This window comes from Daphnia pulex, chromosome 12 (genome assembly GCF_021134715.1).
Source record: "Daphnia pulex isolate KAP4 chromosome 12, ASM2113471v1".
Taxonomy (NCBI): Eukaryota; Metazoa; Arthropoda; class Branchiopoda; order Diplostraca; family Daphniidae; genus Daphnia; species Daphnia pulex.
The window spans coordinates 7139070-7158202 of record NC_060028.1 but is presented as its reverse complement, the minus strand read 5'-3'; the positions used below and the strand labels follow the sequence as shown (position 1 = coordinate 7158202).

At 40.9% G+C, this 19133-nt stretch overlaps 3 protein-coding genes across 9 annotated transcripts; 1 reads left to right on the top strand and 2 right to left on the bottom strand.

Moving 5' to 3' along the window:
- Positions 1 to 1411: 1411 nt before the first annotated feature.
- On the top strand, positions 1412 to 5029 carry LOC124209929. Its single transcript, XM_046608181.1, has 6 exons — positions 1412 to 1497; positions 3499 to 3578; positions 3662 to 3926; positions 4012 to 4101; positions 4195 to 4344; positions 4455 to 5029. The coding sequence occupies exons 2-6, from the start codon at positions 3564 to 3566 to the stop codon at positions 4892 to 4894; spliced, it is 960 nt and encodes a 319-aa protein (XP_046464137.1). The 5' UTR covers positions 1412 to 1497; positions 3499 to 3563; the 3' UTR covers positions 4895 to 5029.
- Positions 5030 to 5158: 129 nt separating this feature from the next.
- LOC124209928 lies at positions 5159 to 9152 on the bottom strand. Of its 6 annotated transcripts, none has more exons than XM_046608178.1 (9): positions 9044 to 9151; positions 8729 to 8970; positions 8567 to 8624; positions 8404 to 8510; positions 8117 to 8343; positions 7881 to 8049; positions 7572 to 7710; positions 5952 to 7484; positions 5159 to 5883 (listed from the first exon to the last, which is right to left on the bottom strand). In XM_046608178.1, exons 2-9 carry the CDS (start codon positions 8893 to 8895, stop codon positions 5461 to 5463), a joined length of 2823 nt encoding a protein of 940 aa, XP_046464134.1. In that variant the 5' UTR covers positions 8896 to 8970; positions 9044 to 9151; the 3' UTR covers positions 5159 to 5460. The 6 variants fall into 6 exon arrangements, with proteins under 6 accessions (XP_046464134.1, XP_046464132.1, XP_046464135.1 ...); XM_046608176.1 differs by having other exon boundaries at positions 5952 to 7508; positions 9044 to 9150; XM_046608179.1 differs by having other exon boundaries at positions 7881 to 8046; positions 9044 to 9149.
- Positions 9153 to 9700: 548 nt separating this feature from the next.
- Positions 9701 to 17994, bottom strand: LOC124209927 (collagen alpha-1(XXII) chain-like). 2 transcript variants are annotated; one of them, XM_046608173.1, is made up of 21 exons: positions 17568 to 17994; positions 16441 to 16544; positions 15665 to 15754; positions 15067 to 15114; positions 14766 to 14973; positions 14471 to 14687; positions 14231 to 14401; positions 14078 to 14149; positions 13913 to 13996; positions 13751 to 13849; positions 13566 to 13673; positions 12844 to 13497; positions 12485 to 12745; positions 12351 to 12404; positions 12097 to 12286; positions 11890 to 12014; positions 11679 to 11825; positions 11545 to 11599; positions 11264 to 11365; positions 10554 to 10790; positions 9701 to 10489 (listed from the first exon to the last, which is right to left on the bottom strand). In XM_046608173.1, exons 1-21 carry the CDS (start codon positions 17591 to 17593, stop codon positions 10377 to 10379), a joined length of 3165 nt encoding a protein of 1054 aa, XP_046464129.1. In that variant the 5' UTR covers positions 17594 to 17994; the 3' UTR covers positions 9701 to 10376. The 2 variants fall into 2 exon arrangements, with proteins under 2 accessions (XP_046464129.1, XP_046464130.1); XM_046608174.1 differs by lacking the exon at positions 11264 to 11365 and adding an exon at positions 10947 to 11048 and having other exon boundaries at positions 17568 to 17951.
- Positions 17995 to 19133: the final 1139 nt, after the last annotated feature.

Genomic DNA, 19133 nt, shown 5'->3' with positions numbered 1-19133 from the left:
GTGTTTCTTTCTTTCTCATTCAGTTTTCCTATTTTCCCACATTAATGACATGGTATCGACAGATCAAATTTCAATAAAACTAATAAAAAGCATACGCGTTTTTTGCTGTTCAATTATTAAAAAAAAACACGAACCAGCACGTCTAGGATTATCGTGACCGACAGTTTTATAAATACAGTAGTTATCTAAAAAAAATTATACACTAACATAAGGAAAAATACTTTAAAAAAAATCTAATTTATTTTACATATTCCCTTTTCATAATTATTTGAAATTGTTACTATTAATACAATGAAAGAAAGCTATTATATTTTTCATTATTATAGACTACCTTTTGTAAATTCCAAACAAGACGGCCTGGGGAGACACTACCTTGATTGACTTTTCAGGAAAATTTCAAAGAAGAGAGAAGAGCGGAGAAGAGTGCGAGGCAAGTTATTTTGCTAGAGAGCAATTAGTAGTAGTAGTATTCCTGGTTATAATCATGATCCTCACAAAAGCTTTCCTGATCCTCAGGTAATGAACTTTCCAAGTCCCCGTTCGACCAGAGCCCTCCTCATCCTCCTGGTCACCACAAAGATTTTCGTTAGTTTCTATTCCCATCTTAAGAATATAACCAAACAGGATGAAAAAGAAGAGAGCAAGGGATAGTTTTTTAAAAAAGAAACTGTTCTGTTATATTTTTATGCTAGCGTGAGGGCAATCCACTCACAGAGTTTATGTTCGCCCGTTTTGACCGCATAATACCATTTTAGTTTTTAGCTTGTTCATAGCTACATTCTGCAACCAATGACTCTTCCCAGCCACTTCCAAACTAGACTAACTTGGCGCTTTCGATTCTGATTTCTCAATAGAGAATCGGTTTAACCAAATGTTGAAGAAACCAGAGATTGATTTTTTTTAACGCCAGTTCCTATTAAGGCTTGTTCGGACTTTTGAGCGAATCCTGTCGTGTTAGTTTGAGCGGGTTTGAGAAAAAAACATTGATAAACTATTATTATTTTTTTTTCTGTGGTTCTTTTTTTTCTGTATCCTGATTTCTAGTTAATTTTCAATGCCATTCCCTTTTATGGATGGCTAACCACTGTAAACTGTTAGAGCTTTTGAAAAAGTCCTGTCTACTGTCTAGTAGTCCACTGTTAGTTAGTTACGGCAAATGGAGATTAAAATACTTTGCTAATATTAATATCATTGATTTATAAGATTGACAAATATTCTCAGGGATCGAATTTGATAAGGAAATGGAAAATAAATTTAATTCTCTCATATTGTAAAAAAAGAGAATTCCAAGACTGAGAAGAAACAAGAAAGGGAAGTGAAATTAAAATAACTTGTTTGGGGCGTTTCTTTCGCTGTCAACAAGGGAGCAAAGACCTTAAGGTATATATAAACGCAGGGATTTTTTTTTCGATTTGCAGTTTTTACAAGACATCCTCAGTCTGGTTGGACAATCCGTTTTGAAGTTCAAGGAAAAATTACAAAATTACAAAAATATCGGTAACATTTTATTCAATTAAACCATCTATCGTTAACTATAATCCGGTTGCTTAGTCTCTGTGTTGTCTATTGCCAGTTACCCTTCAAGGAATTTTGATTATTATCACTATTGTTACATAATTCCTCGCACTTCTACCTTTGCCAATCACCCCATTATGCAAATAAATGATAGAACAATTATGTTTAATCTTTAACTAAAACAGCAAAAAAACTTTCCCTTGCATGTTTGTTGTGTGCTCCTTCTGACAGAAGCAAATCTGCCAACAACGGTAGCCATAAATTTTCACTATTTGATCAATGCTTAATAGCTAAGGAAGGAGAAGTAAAATTCTTTTTATGCTTACCTGTAGCACCTGTAGGTTAGATCCACAAATTTTAAACTGGAGTTTTTTGGCTATAAAGTTGTGATTAATAGGAAGTACTCGATGTAAACACTTGGAATGTCCATGATCCAGACGATCTATTAACGTAATACCTTGACGGTTTAAGTCATAAACTATGGCGGTTATAAACTAACACAGTTACAGATTAATTACTTACATATAATTTTTGGGTAGATTTTTGTCCATAAAAATAAAGAAACTTGAAAACAGAAGCCAACATAATTTGAAATTTGTTCGCCATGGCTAAATCAACAAATTTATCTCAGTGGCATCTTGCGATAAGTTAAAACACTTGTCTACTATGCCTTTTCATTTTGACTTTTTCTTTGAACTGTCACTTGTGCACTTGTCTCACTTCTCTGGCTTGATCTTTTTTGAAAATTGTAGCCCTGTCTTGATTGGCTGCACTTTGAAAGTTCGTTTTATGATTATGAACTACTTAACTGCTAGCTCGGATTTACAGTGTAATCTCTACACTATCCTGGGTAGAATAGCATAAAGAAGGCGGGCGAGCCTACTATAGCTGGTCTATGCTGGAACTTGCAAATTAGATCGGAAGTATTTTAATTTAAACCGAAGACTAATATTGCATGAAATTCCCCTTTTTTTAGGGAGAGGGGGGATTTGCAAATATACAACGTTTTGAGCTTTGAGGAAATATATTTTAAACAAATATTGTTTTATTTTACTTATCTGAAGTCGAGTTCAAGGAAAATCGGGAAAATCTTGATTTGAAAGCTACTTAGCGAACTGCGAACTACTGGTGATGGTGAAGCAGCAGAATGATTATTCGAGTTTAAACTTTTTTAAAAATAAATCATCATTCATCAATCATCATTACAAGTGAAACCCAAAACATCTCGAAGGCTGAAGATCCAGCGGCCTTTTTCTTTTTTTTGTGTGTTTGTATCTAAATTTGAAGTTAATTTTTTTGACGCCATTGGGCATTGGCTTGTAAAACACTGTTTAGCTGTGAGTCCTGTCTTGTGCTGGCAAATAATCGTGCCCAATGAATCCAAAACATGTTTGTCACACCCAGAGGCTATAGATAAACCTGTTGCACGGAAATTCTTTTAAAAATTTTGTTGTTAACGCTTGCCAAGGAAGCTACACTGTTTGTAGTTGTAGTCTGAAGAAAGTAAAAAACATTTTACAACCATCTAAATCTCCAAGGGAAAAACGCAATAAGTGATTGTGGTAATATTAAACTAAGCATTTTGTAATCGCACGACTGTGATCTTTGAAGAATACATTAAATAATCTTCATTCGATCTCGAATGCGAATAACTGAACTGAGCAACCTCTTTTAGCTATATTTAATTAACTTTGTCTTCATTTTATTTTTGTAGCTATACTTTTTGCTAATATTAATATTATTGATTTATAAGACTGAAAGTTTTTCTCAAGGATCGAATTTCATAAGGAAACTTGAAAGCAAATTAACTTTTCAAATATTGTAGCAAACTCCAGTCAGACTATATGTAAATGGATGCGATATTTTAATAACTTGTTTCGGGCGTTCGTTCGCGGTCAAGAAACCGTCGTCACGAGGCAAGAACGTAGCGAAGGCCAAATGACGAAAGGTATATAAAGGCAGATTTATTTTTTCGATTTTCAGTTTTAACAAGACGTTTGGACCAGTCGCGGGCAATCCAGTTTGAAGTTCAAAGAAAAACTAAAAGAATGACAAAAATATCGGTAAGATTGAATTCAATTGAAACTATTTATCGTTTAACTATATCCTAGTTGCTTTTTTCTTTATTTATTATAAACACATATAGTTCATTTTCGTCATCTGGGTTTGGCCGTGTGTTGTCTATGGCCAGTTACCCTTCAGTAATTATGACTATCACTCCTATTACATTCCTTACACTTCTACCTTCGTCAATCAACCCATTATGCAAACAAATGACAGAACGGAAGTTCATTTAGGCGGAAACGATGATGTTACTCCGAACACGAAAAATGCTATACTTGACTTCGCCATTTTATCAAGAATACAACAATTAGAAGTAACCATTGCTGGTTTTACTAGCGATTTAAAAGGTTTAAAGAAATAATGCTGAATTTTTCCTATTATTAATTCCGAAATTTATGTAACCGGAAATCAATTTCGAAAAACTATTTACAGCAATGAATAACCAATTGGATAACAAAGCCGAAAGACAAGCTCTATACATAACAAACCAAAAAGTGTTGGCATTGAGCAACGATGTGAACGGTATTAAAATTTATCTAAAATGAGATTAACATTACTGAAAAGATAATTGTGGTACAATTTCAATAGCATAATAACAAAATGAATTTTTTTCAGCCATCAAGAGCCCCAGTTCGATTAATAAAATGCCCACTTCATGTGGAGATCTCAAGGACATTGGCTTTGTAAAAAGCGGAATATACTCCGTCATAGACAACAGTAAAGTCGAAAACGTCTACTGCGATTTTACTAAACCAAGCGATGCAGGTGCTATTAAAAAATTTTGCATTTAGTTGAATTTATAACATACTGGCAGAAACAGTATGAAAATGACAGTGGCAATTAAACCCAATTGATTTTTTATCAACGATACCCAGGTCTCCAGAAATTGATCGGATATGTAAATGTCAAGACTACCCCTGTTTATTTTTACGCCCAGAGAACAGGGTTTTACAGCACTACCGGTACAGCCCTTCCATTTGACGATGTCAAGATTAATATTGGCAATGCCATGGATACTTCGTCTGGAATATTTAACGTTCCTACACCGGGAAAATATTTCTTCGCTTACACTGGTCTGTGTTCCGACAAAGATACAAAAATTCAACTACAGAACCAGACTGGGGCCGTGACATGGACAGCAATCGGAGAATCTCATTGCACACCGTATAATGCTTTGGCGATTCAGGCAACTCTACAACTCGATGAAGACGATGAAGTGCAAATATACCTTCTTGAAGGAACAATTCATGACGGGGATGGTAACCATTTCAGCAACTTTTTCGGATGGCTACTAGAGGAAGATTTGGTTCTTTGACAACAATGAAGTCCATTCGACCACCTTCCGTTTGAATGCTGCCGCCTTGCCTACTCTCGTTTGAATTCACTCCTTCGTAGCTTGATCAAAATTCCAACCAAATAAATACCAATAAATACAAATAACTTAAAAATATGCTCACTCCATAAAAGAAGCTCCCGAGTTAAGACAAGTTCAACAAGAACGGGAGAGGGGAGCTGCTCGCAGATTCAGGTATCGGGAATACATTTAAAAAAAACTTAATTGTAATACTTGTTTACAGACTAGTTAACAAAATCATCTGTATTTCTTGATTGACAAAAAGAAAAAGTTCCGATTTCCCCATATCAGATTAATCGCAACAAAATTGCAAATTTAGACAAACAGAACAGAAAACAAACATTTCTTTTTGGTAGTTCACAATATCAGTAGAACAAACCAAACAATAAACTTGTTCAAGAACATTGAGAAATTGAAAAAAATTTCCTCATCAAGCAATAAAGCCGTTTGAAAACAAAAGTCAAAATTGAATTATCATGCGAAGACGAGTGCGTCAACAATTCTCTTACATTTTTGAGCATTCCAAATTAAATTAAACCTTCAAAAGACAGTGTTTGATTGATCAAAGGGATCTGGACTATGTAAGACCTTTCGTCACAACTAACGACGACAACATCATGAACAGTGTTTTCATGCAGAAGCTTCTTGAGTCGATTAACGAGCTTAGGTTCAATTTCATCCATTGATTCCGTTCCTTTAAGAATGACAAGATGGGCCAAAAACGGCAGAAAGTTAACTAGAGATTTCGAAATGCAGCGGATATCGCTAGCGACAACGGTGTGCTTCTCGCCGTAATCAACTTGTTGGAATATGTAGCGATTGCCATCGGAATCCAAACCAGCGCAATAGGCTCTGTACCACTGGCCATTAGGGAACCGAACGATGCAGACTTCATTTTTCTTGGGACAATGACTACCTCCCAAATCATTTGCGTAAGCTACCATAGCATCCTATACATGAGGATATAATGAGACAGTTAAGCCTTAGCCAGCATAGATAAAAATGTAAAAGGACATACCTCTAATTGGGCCAGTTTTGTTGATATCTCTTCGCTAGTGACACGCAGATATATACGCTTAGGATCTTCGACTTTAATGATCAGGGCTCGAAAACTTCCGCTTTCAGGTAAATCCAAGAATGGGCCATCACTGTAGAAAATTTCACTAGCTGTGTTGGCATTTGAAGTTCCTTCGACCTTGTTGGGTCCAGAGACAGCATTAGGAGAAGAATTTTCACTTTTATTCGTTGGGAAAACATTACTGCTGGGTTGCTGCAGAATATCGCTTGATTTTTCCGGAACTACCTCATCTTTGGATTTGACGGATGGCACCACAGAAGACACTATCTCGCTTTTCACTTCACAAGATGGGGCACTTGCACAAATCAATTTCTTGAAACGAAAGCCATTCAATCTTGAAGTAATTTGAAAAATATTATTAATTTCGGTGGCAACGTTCTCGTTTGGAATTTGAGAACAAATCGGAGGCTTTTGAACACTGAGTTGTTGAGCAGTTGATTTGGGAGGAATTTCGACCACCGAAGGAATTCGATCCAATTCATCTGAAATTTCCACTGTCGCTTTTCTTACGAGATCTTCCTGCAGCAAACGTGTGCTCAAATTCAATCCATTTTGATCCTTAAGTCGAACACACATGACACCGGCATCCATCTGGACCACTTCCATCAAGAAGGGTTGGTTTTCCACCAATTCTTTGAACTTGAGTCTAACGTCTGGTTCCCAACTGGTACCGTTCAATGGAAGAACATCAGCCAATTTGACCTTAGTGGCATAAAATGGAGGTTCGCTAATGTGATGTTCCATCTTCCTAAGGGATTCAGGAGTGTTGGGCATTGATATGGTATTTCCAAAATCGACGTAGCGGATCTTAATCTTGCCTGGCAGTACTTTCAATATTTGAGCTCGGTACCAACTGCTGTCTTCAGGGAAAACAGCGACACATGGCCGTCCTTCCACTGGATTAATTACGGGGTCAGAATCAGGAGAAGACACCGCAACGTTCCTCATCACCTTTTCCAACTCTTCTCTGTAACAAACGTACTGGACCCAAAGCTCGTCCGGTGATTTGGCTGAGCAAACAACCACTTTGTTACGCTTGTCTAGTGGTTTTTCCAACTGCTTGGAAGAAAATTTCGCAGCGTAGAGCTTGATTGCATCAGTAGATTGGATTTGTGATGCCATGTGAGAAGGTGGTGAATCGGGTGTCTCCGGACAATAAATTGTCAAAGGCAAATTGCGAGGCTTGGATACGGCTGGCAATCCCCAGTGAGCTTCACGCTGACGCTCGTTTGATGGGTTGTTTTGAAAAGGTGCTCCATTACTAACAGACGATGTGGCACCACTGATTTCCAACTTGCATTGTGAAGAGTTAGTTTTCCATTCGGGGCTACGCAAAGAGCTTCCTTGTGGAGTGGGATTAATGGTATTTGAAACCGACTGGACGCTTCTCACTTCTGGCAGGCACATTTTCGTTGAAGACCCATTTTCAAGATTGCGATGTACCGTCACGGACAACAATTGATTTGATCCTTCCTTTTGGTTTTGAGAGCGTGTACCCTTAATTAAGTACGTATAGGGGCAGGAATCTTCAATTGTATCGTTATTTTGATGCTGACTTACGAATTCTTCGGAGGAAGTGTCATGAGACTGCTGAATGGCAACTGACGTTCTTCCGTTTTGCATGTTCGGATAACTTCGGAGAGTTGTAGAGCCAATCCCATTCATATAAAACGCATCTGGCAGTTCCGTAACTAGGTCCCTGTACGATAAAAAAGAAAGAAATGTATAAATATTTGTCTTTCAACTTACAAAAGTTTCTTAAAAAGTCAAATTTTATCCCCCATCACTTGTTTAAAGATAAGTTAAGGTCTTTTCCTCCCCAGCAAGAACTAAACTAATAAATATGATTTCATATGAAATGTAATGTACGGTATTGGTTTGCAAATTGATTGATGAGAAGGCCAATCACTTCTCTGGCATCTTGGTGAGCAGTATCGGGTCTTGCAAATCGTGCACACGAGCAACGCTTCTATACTGCATACAGAACAGGTCGGGAATTCTGGAGTCATTGAGTTATTCCTAATAGGGCGGATAACTGCTGATTTAAACAATGGAACGATTAGTATGAACGGCAGACCCTAATCAATAAATACTTTTACACATACCCATAGAAGAATCGGTTCCTCTCATTTCGATAAAACGAGGAGATTGCCTGGAGTTTGAGGAGTGCAACCCCATGTCCGAATACATAAGGGGCTGTCTTCCCGATGTCATTGTAGGAGATGGGAAACGCCGACAGTGATTCGGAACTTCATCATTTGAGCGAGTGTAATTCACCTCCCAATTCAGAGGAGGTTTTAAATGCAGTCCCATAATAGCATTATCCGCCTCACTGTGAAACCCAAATTTCATGAATAAAGGTTACAAACATCATACATCTATAGATATTTACTATTGGGATTCAAATTCCACAAAGGCAGTGAGTTGTTGATTCCTACTCCTGATCATTGACACAGACATGGGATTTCCATAGTTGCTAAAGATATGTCTTAAACCCTCCTGTTAATGAGACATAATTATTAATGCAGAAAAATGCAATATTTCCTGGGAATTACCTCTGTTGTATCAAAATGGAGACCACTAACATGAAGTCTGTAAAACAGATTAGACGATCTAGAAAACAATAAATTCACAAAGAAGTAATTTAAAAATTAAGTCTTTTCCACTTCTAAATAGCCCCATGAATGAACAAAAAAGTTTTAGATATTTTGGCCTACCTCATTTCATTGGAAAGACTTGTGGGTGCACAGTATCCCGTTCTAGCATTGCATATTTCATGATTAGCTGATCCATCAAATCTAGGGCCATAGACATCCAATGGCCTGTAACATCCAGGCAGGCCTACAGATCTTCTTATTGGCCCTGGATGGAATGCTTGCCTCATTGTGTTGACTGTTGAGTGAAGTAACGAACTAACGACAACACGAGGAAAAATTTTCTGAAGAAGTTTTTAATCCTACTACAGATGAAAGGTTCATTAAAACAACTTGCCGCCATCCAGGCTAAGTGCAAAAAAAATCAGTTTAATTTACCTTCAACTGAAAAACCGTAATTATTTAGCCGTGGATCTCAGCAAATTCTCGTCTGAAAACCCGAGAAACAGGTCAAACATGGCCAAAGCCAAACATGTGCAGAATAACTAAATCGTCGTTACAACGTGGAACGTCACCTAACGGTCTATTTCAGAGATGAATTTAAATGTTCAAAATTCAAAAAAATATAGACGGTACTACGTTAACGTTATTAACACATTTGCAATTAAGTTGATTGGATAATAATAAAAAATTAATAAGAATATTATTCTGCAACTCTACGTAACGACTAGCGGAGATGGTGGCGTGGCGGCATCTTTTTTTTTTTTTTAAATTAACACATCAAACTCCTTGAAGTTAAAATCCGTTTTTTTTTAATTCAACGATTAAAATTGGTTACACTTACAGAGTTGAAGTCTTACACACTATTCGTTTAATTTAAACTTCCAGGTGTGTGTCTTAAATCCGAGTTCAACTGTCTCCACCTCTTAATGATGTTTTTTAATAAACAAGCGAAAAATACAGTTAAAATTGTTTTTTTTTAAATCAAAATAAGACGAAATGGTCAAGGATAGATAAATTATCCGTTAGAAAAATTACCTCATTTCCTTCCCGTATTGAAATGCGGGATTCTTTTTTTCGAAGCTACTTGGGGTCTTACGGCAGCATGAATTGTTGTATTGCAGCCAAATGAAATCATTTCAACTGATATTTACACTTAAAATGTTGAATGAAGGAAACAGTTGATACAAAGCTCAGCCAATTTTTGAACCCCAATAGAAAAGTTTCCAGTCCAGCAGCGTTTGGTGGTATGAATGAAAACAAAACAATCATTGTTCACACAGATGTAGTTAGAAAAAGGAAGGACAATTTTATTTGAAGATGAAAGGGAACTAGGGAAGTTATGGAGGATGGCCAACAAGCAAATAAATCTCTATTCAGTAGGAAAAAATGCCTATAAATGTTATAACAAAATTGGTTATATTTTTCTTGTGAAAAAAAAAGAACACAAAGTGTCTACCAGGCCTACACGTCAAAAAGGAGGAGAGTAAATAAAAATTTCAGGCAGTGATAAGGAGCTTAATAAATCTACCAGTGGTACATCGACTTCTTTATGTCTGCTCGTATACCCACCAACAGTCGTTGTCTTGACATTGTATTTTACCGAATAAAGTGTCATTAATTCCCCGATTTTCAATTTATTTTTTTTTTGAGAGGGGAGAGGGGAAGGGGGGGGGGAGGAAATGTCTTTTTTTTTATTATTATTATTTTGTCTGTATGTATGTCTGCATCCATTAGCGTCAAAATTGCCTAACGGCTAGAGGACAACGACTTATTTCCCGGGACCCTTGTCGTTACCGGCAGGTCGGTATTGTTGAGGAGCACATCCGGCACAGAATCCAGGAGCTCCAGGTGGACCAGCAACACCAACCATTCCTCTTGGTCCTATTCAATTCAAATTTTTACTAAATGTACTTATTTGATTCAAAGAAAATCAAAGTTAAATTACCTGGTTTTCCAGAGTCACCACGCTCGCCAGCTCGACCAGCAACACCAACTCCTGGAGGTCCAGGTGGTCCTTGAATACCAGCTGGTCCCATCGGTCCTTCCATACCGATACCACCTGGTCCACGTTCGCCCTTAGATCCAACGTCTCCTTTAGGTCCCTCAGGTCCTGGTGGTCCTGGAATGCCTGGCAAGCCAGTCAAGCCACGATCTCCTGGTTGACCGACCTTTCCTGTCTCGCCTGGTGTAACAGAAACATTTCGTATTTTAAAGAAGTTGATCATCAAAACTTGAAATTTCCAAGGAAGCCCAGACATTTCAAAGCGGGTAAGCAAAGGATAATACAAACTCGACATGCAAGCCAGGCATTCCAATAAGCCAATTCTAACGCGAGTACCTGTATGGCCGATTCTTCCAGGCGGGCCAGGCCGTCCAGGTCTTCCACGACCGGGAATACCGGGTGGACCTTGAAGTCCACTTACTAATTCTTCCATGTGATCTGTGATCGCGGGCACAAACAAGCAAAACAATGCAAAATATCATGCACAAGCCAAATAAACACAACAAAAACAGCGTTTCGGTTGAGCAATATTCTCATGTGGCATATCGTTTGGTCAGCGCTCTGTTCAAAGAGGGTGGAAAACGGGGATCAAAACAAAACATGCTGCACCAGCGCATATTCGCGTGCAGGAGATTGAAATTTCCTCTTCAAACCTGTAGCTCCTTGTAAACCAGGTTGTCCAGGGCGTCCCGGTCTGCCGCGACCGGGTAAGCCAGGAGGACCAACTAATCTGGCTGTCAACTCAGTCAGTTGATCTGAGAACAGGCGTTCGATGATTAGAAGATTTTTTTTTAGTCGTCAAAATGAATCAAATTAATTTGCCACTTTAAATCGTGAACGACTCGAATTCGAGCAGTAATACCGCCGACCGTTTTCATTAAATGAATTTTGTTGAGGTAACCTGTAATTATTTGAGTAAAACTAGAAAACTTACCACGTAGAACAGAAGCGCAAATGTCTCTCAAATCAGACTCGGAGTACGTTTTTCCCTGTCGGATATTAACAAAACATTAAATGAATTCGCAATGGGTATAATCATTAGTTTTGACGCTGATGCAAAATCATTACTGCTGGTCCGGGGAGACCAGGCAATCCAGCGAATCCGCGTGGTCCTACGGGTCCTTGTCTGCCGGTGGGACCTTCTGCTCCAGGTGTTCCGGGCAATCCAGTGGCGCCTTCTGGTCCACGATCACCGTCCGCTCCTCTTTCTCCGGGCTGATGATTATGAACATAAGGTTACACATTCACCTTACATTCTGATACATTTCCATAATCTTACCAATCCAGGTGTTCCTGGAAGACCAGGTTGACCAGTAGCTCCAGTAGCACCAGCACCGTCGTTTCTCATCAAATTGGCAGGAATGACACCGGCATCGCCAGGGGGACCTGGAGGACCCGGTGGACCTGGATTGGGAGAAATTAACATTGAAAAATTAAAAATTAAATTTGAAACAAATGTTAATTTAATCAATTTTAAACAACAAACCTGGTGGGCCAGGTTTGCCAACGAAACCAGGTAAGCCAGCGACTCCAGGAGGTCCGATCGGGCCAGGAATTCCGTTCGGGCCTGGAGGTCCGCGAATTCCTTCCACTCCGGGAAGACCATTTTCTCCTCGATCTCCTTTAGGTCCAGGACGACCGATCAAACCTTGAACACCAGGTTTGCCATCAAAACCCTGTTCCATCAATCGTCCAAGAGATTATTTTACGATCATAAATAAATAGAAAAGTTATTCTTACGCGAGGCCCATCAGGTCCTCGTGGTCCACTTTCGCCTTTCTCTCCTCTTTGGCCCTGAAAAAAAGAAAGAAAAAACAAAAATTGTGTTGATGTTTGCGAGTTATAGTGTAGCAAAATGTTGAGTGGATACGAACTGGCTCTCCGTCGGTTCCCTGCTTTCCTTCGTGACCCTTCATTCCAGTTAAGCCAGGGCTTCCGGTCGGTCCAGATGGACCAACTTCGCCTCTTTCTCCTCGCGGGCCAGTCTCACCACGGCTGCCAGGACCCCCTGGCAATCCTTGAGGTCCAACTTCACCCGGAGTACCAGGAGGTCCTGCAGGTCCTGCAGGACCAGTATTGCCTGGTTCGCCTCGTCTGCCGATTTCTCCGGTCGGTCCAGTCAATCCCATTGGTCCCTTACATAATTAATAGCAAGTTAATTATCAGTGACACTAACAAAGTAACCCAATATACTGAGTTATTCCAACTAAAATTGTGATTAAGTTTGACTTACCGGAGCTCCTGCTGAACCTGGAGGTCCTTGTAATCCGAGAGCACCAGGCACACCTGGATCACCCTTGCTACCGGGCAAACCTGGTTTTCCTGCAGGTCCAGTCTCTCCACGAGTACCGTCATTACCGGGTAATCCTGCCGGTCCACGGTCGCCCTTTTCTCCAGCGATTCCGCGTTCTCCCAAGTCTCCACGTTCACCTCGATTACCCCTCTCGCCCGGCGGTCCCGGCATACCAGGTTCTCCAGGGTTACCAGCAGGTCCCGGGGGCCCAGGTACAGTTTGTCCACCCGTTCCAGAAGAAGCTGGGCCAGGGGGTCCAGGAGTACCAGGAGCACCTGGAGGTCCTCTTACACCAGCAGTTCCTCTGTCACCACGATCGCCTTTAGGTCCTCTTTCGCCCGGTGTACCGTCCTTGCCTGCTGTTCCTGGCGGACCCATTTCGCCGGTGAATCCACGCTGCCCTTGAGCACCTTCCGGTCCTGGAGGTCCAACAAAACCTCTTTCTCCCGGCGCTCCTTGCATTCCTTGAGGTCCAGTTACTTTAGTAATATCTCCAGGAGGCCCGGGAGGTCCACGCGGACCAGTTGATCCCATTTGCCCAGTCGGACCGGAATCTCCTCTATCGCCTTTAGGTCCAACTTGACCGGGCGGTCCCTATTGTAACATTGTTGTTTAGCGGTTAAAATAAAACGGAAATCAAATGTTGTATTTGAATAACTCACAGTGTCTCCTCGAGAGCCGGGAATTCCAGACTCTCCTCGCGGTCCAGCGATACCAGGATTACCAGGCGTACCTTCCTTTCCGATTTCTCCTGGAACACCTCGCATTCCCTTTCATGTCCAATAAAACAAGTGTCTGTATTAGATTTAATTTTGATTGAAGTAGTTGACTTAATATGGATTATTACCATGTCTCCTTTGGTTCCAGGTTCTCCACGAATACCCTGGGGTCCCGGTAGCCCTTGTATTCCTCGCTCTCCTGATAAGCCGCGTGGTCCCGGTGGGCCCTAAATCAAGTTAAAAGGCATTCAAATCCATACAGATTGTATAATGCATTGACTTGCAAGTACATCAGTTCCATTCCGTCCTGGCACACCTGGTGGACAGGTTTGCTCGCAAACCGGTTGAACTTGCTCCCTGGGTGGAGGTGGTGGCTATTAAACGAGCATAATTATTGAACCGTGGTTAATTGCACACGTCACGCACCAAATTAATTCCAGCACAAATCTCATTACCGGTAATTCCTCGCAAGTTTCACGCTCTGGGCGAGCGGGATCGCAACTCATCACCATCCATTGAAGTTCAATCTAAGACGGAACAGTAAAAAAATAAAATTAATCATTTTTTTTTGTCGTCCGCCATTGAAATTTGACAAGTTAAGTTGATACCGGAACGGTGCGCTTAGTTCCAGCCACTTTGGAAATGGCAATCTCGCCGTTGACATCGATCGGTCCTCGGACATCGAGCGGCAACTCTTCGCTGAACTCGCAATCGACATAGAGTACAACACGTTCGCGATGGACTCCAAAGTGAACTTTGTGCCATTCTTTATCAAAGACCTGATTCACCAACGACGGAATGTTAAATGACACCCAACAAGTTCCAAGAGATCAGAATTCTGTAGATACTTGAGCTTTGCGGAAAACGAGCGTCTGCAGCTTTCCACTGAAATCGTTGATGCCGAACTCGATGGTGTTCTTGCGCGGGTTCAGGGTCACCTGGAACTGAGGGCGTTGCCGCAAATCGCTAATTCGAATAATGTTCCAGGCCGTCTTGGGTGGCTTCCTTGTCCGGAAAGTGCAAATGAAGGAAAACTGTTGCGGAAGGCCTTGAGGGAAAATGTTCCTGTGGAATGACAGCAAATGAAAAAGTTGATTATTGTTGAATAAAAATGAAAGGTGGCGAGTGCATTTGTAATAGGACCTAGTGGGAACCACCAAATCGGCTTCCGTCTCCAGACGATAGGCGGTTTGCAAGCGGCTGGAACCGCGTACTTTGGTTACACCAGGGTATTTGGTCTCGAGGACATCTAACCGGAACTGACGGATGAAATCGAAAGCTTGTAAATCATCCTCTCCTGGCCGGTAGTCGGAGCAAGGTCCGTTAAAATCCACTTCTCCGGCTCCCGGAGCTAATAAAGATTAGAAAAGGGTCGACACATTTATCGACACAGTCCACACACACACACACAAGGATCAAATGAAATATTTAAATCAGCTACTACCTGGACGGGTGAAAACGGCCACGTCACCTCGATTGGGCGATGATAAGTCTGTCAAAGTATAGCGAGAAAAAACGGGTCACTGTTATAAAACCCAAAAAACAAGTCCGGCGATTTCCATCGAAAAAACCAAAACAGCGAGAAAACATTCAAATGTTTATACGAAGAGATGAAAAAGACGACATTATGATCATCAAAGTGGGTCATGGCGATGAGTGAGCCCGGACATACACCAACCGTTCGATTCAGACGATATCTGGGTATACATTTTGAGTTTTGTTTTATTTTTGTATCTCCCATATTATTATTATTTTTTTGGTTTTATGGGAGCAGTCTCTGGCTGGATAGAGGGATACGGAGAAAAACCGAGATAACAAAGGTCGCCAGCCACATGTTCCTCCTCCGTCTCCGAGTATACATTCCAGCATACAGCGACGGAAAGGGAAGAAGAAGAAGTGATCCAGATTCTATTTTTTGTCATTTTTCCTCCGTTGTTTCATTTTAGATTATTTAAAGAAAAAAAAACCTACGGGATGAATACTCATCATCGCCAAAAGAAAATCAGCAAATAGATAGAAGAGAAATGATTAGAACAACAAACCGTCAGAGTCGAGTTCGTCGTATTCAGCATTGCCAAGTCCATCGACGTCAGTCAAGTCTTCATCCTCTTCAAATTCACTTTCACCACTCTCTAGATTAGAACCACCAGCACCATTGTTAGTTCATTTTTTCGTGTTGTATTGTAGGATAGGTTATAAAAGTCGGAATAAGCAAAATTAGATTTTTATTTTATAACACCGTTTCCTTTTTTGGATAAATCTAGAAAAGTGGATTAATTTTGTTTATGGGACCGGCCTTCACCCTTTTCAAAGTTCGCAGGTCAAAAAACAAAAAAATAATACGAGTGGAAGAAAAATATCTTTAAAAAAAAAAATGGCTCTCTCGTCTCTTGAATATTTGAATTAATGAGATCGCCAGACTTATTGGTCTGCCTGCCTAACCCAAATAAGAAATACACGCGCATAAACACACACACACACAGCGCGGATGTAGCGCCAGCAGCAAGTCAAAGTGCTGTGTATGCTCATAAATCTCTAGCCGATGAGATTGTCAAGCATACATATACTATACGCTCGGTGGGCTAAAGTGCAGATGTAAGATGGTGAACAAAAAAAAGTATCTCAACTTCTTAATGGAAACTAGACAGGAGTATAGTACGAGAGAGCCGTTCTTTTCATTTTACAACAATAAGCCAAGCGCAACGAAATGAAATGTGGATAGATAAAAGTAGTCAAAAGGAACCGTGATAGTCAAGAGATTTGGAAATTGATAGCAGTAAAAAAAGAAATATAAATTAGCTCAAAGAAATTTCATTACCTTGGCGCTTAATTCGCTGCTGACGGGCTCCAGCAGTTCCCCATAGTTGGAGAGCCAGCAGCAATCCGAATAACAGAAGCTGGCTGACAACCTTTCTCCTTTTCCTGTAAGATGCCAAGGAATTTTTTATTTTTTTGATCTATTAGCATCAATATTTTGCCAAAAAAATAAATAAAATAACAAAAAATGTCTCGCGAGACCTTGAGATGTTGCTTAAACTTGATCGACACGTTGCATTCTTTTCATCGTGATAAGCATCGCTTCCTTATAGATGCATGTTACAATGTTCACCCAACTTTAACACACAACACCTCTTGTCATCTTTTTGGCGTGTTCCACTGAAAGGGAGGAGGGGGGTGAGACGGACCAGTTATTCACGACATTCTTCCATAAGTTTTAGATCACGACAAAAAAAGAACCTGGGTGTGATGATATTGACTGGCGAGGTTTATTTCGGACTCATCATCACGACACGATCTTCCCACTCCCGTGTTTTTTTTTCCCAAATAAAATCGAACGCAATCATCAAAAGTATAACTCAGTTATCTTTTACCATTTGGGAGTGGGGACGAACAGAAGGGGGAAAAATGGTTTGTTCTGTTTTTTCGAAATCAGCTTGTCCGTGAATGTTGTTTTCTAACGGGAATGGAACACGATTGTTGATTGAGATTCTGAGCGCAGTTGACAGGGAGGTATGCTGGCTCACGAAAGGAGGAGTAATCTGTTTAACAGCTGTCTCCTCTGCCAGCTACGTATGTTCCATCCAACGATACATTTATGCATTAATTTCAGTGTCCTCAAGTTGAACCTTTTTGTCGCCACGATGACATCCTTCCTCCTCCTTCTCCTTTCGTGTTACGCAAACCACAAAAACAAATGGAATCTATCTCGTTTGGTCTTTGAGTTCTCACTTTTGGACCCGTCCCGCACCAAAGTCCTTCTCTTTTTTTTTTAATTATTAAACTTTAAATATAAATCGAAAAAACGATCAGAACACCAAATGGGAAAAACAACAAAATCGTTTTCTCACGTAGTCCGTTTTTCAGTGCAAAACAAGACACATCAAAATTCAGGCTATAGGCTCGACAAGTTGGCGGAATAAATTTTTTAGTTTGAGAGTTGTTTACCTGGTAGATAGGACGGTAATAACCATCCTCACGGACGATATGATGTGTTTATTCCTTTCAGGCGAACGGAACGCAGCAGTTGAGCATGGAAATGTTCAGCTGAATGAATAAGACGTTGTTTTCTTTTTCTTTCTTCCCAAGCGGGACTAGAGCTGTAAGGGCGCGCGCTCTAGCTCACTGCTCACGACACTATCTCTAGTTCATCGATGTCGACGGCGTGCTGGTTCGCTTTTCTCTGCTCTGCCCAGAGATGCTCAACTATAGTCACGATCGACGGAGCCTCGACGGGAAGAAACTGCTTGACGCGATCCACTGGCCCTGACTGCAGCTGGCCGATGTCTTAAAGTCAACTCCTTGGTTGAAAGCCCCCGCTCTCTGCAACCCAACGACAGCCTAACACAACCAACTTGAGAGTTGAGACTGCCCCTCTCCGCCAACTCCCCTATCATCCGCTCGGCTCGTCATTTTGCCTCCCACCCTTCGTCTCGCCCCAACACCACATTTTTGTTTTGTTTTGTTCCTTTTTCTTCTTAGCCCAGTTTCTTTTTCATCTGGATTCATTCCCCATGTTTTTATTTACTGAAACGCAACACTGTACAGTCGGCAGAGCTGATGCCCGGCTGTCCAGCAGCATGCGAGAGTCTCGCGTGTTCCCTTAACTTGTTGTGCGTTCAACATCCGATGCAGTTATACACACACAGCCTCATCAATGAGTTGTTGGGTTGGACGGATTCGAGAGAGAGAGAGAGAGAGAGAGAGAAAACGGTCAAATGGTGGATTATATCTCGTGTAGACGGTGTCGGTTTTCACAAGTGGTTTAACATTCGCGTCTTAATGCGATGACCAAAACTCTGCCGGCTACTAGCTACTGCTGCTGCTGCTGCTGCTCAACTTGTCGTGTTTTTACTATCGTCGACTTGCACGGATGTTTTCTCTCGTCCTTCACACCCACCAGCTCTCGAGATTGATCTCTATCAGAACCAACTTCGTCAGGAAAATCAATTAGGAGCTCGCTATTTTTTTAAATTCTATCGCTTCATCGTCGTCGTCCTACAGCTATGGATAATTGTCTAGCCTGCGCGCTTCATCGCTAATGATCCGTCAGCACGAACCGTTGAAGGCCTTGCATGATTTACGAGATGGACCCCGCATCAAAGTCTTTACACATAACTCGCATAGTCTGAGTGCATTGGGACGAATAAAAATCGAAATTGGCTCTAAAACTGCTGATAATGAATTGAATATTTTTTTTCTGTGACAAAGATGATGTCCCCTCAAATCTCTTTTGTCTCTTCTGCCGTCGACCTGATTCAGCACAATCGTGCGGCGTGATTTTACAGAAAGAAAAAGAGAAATAAAAAAATGCGTCCAAAACAAACTTTTTACCCACCCGATCGTGTTGTGACTGTCTGTGCCCTTTGGGAGGAGGAGCATGTCTTATGTAAACTTTTGGATGAAAGATGTCGAGAGAATTGAGGGAGAACAGAGCGACATCGGGGAATCTTAGACGCTGCTATCGGCAACGGTCGCCGAGAGTAGGCGGGCACAGCCGGCAGAGAGCGGGCG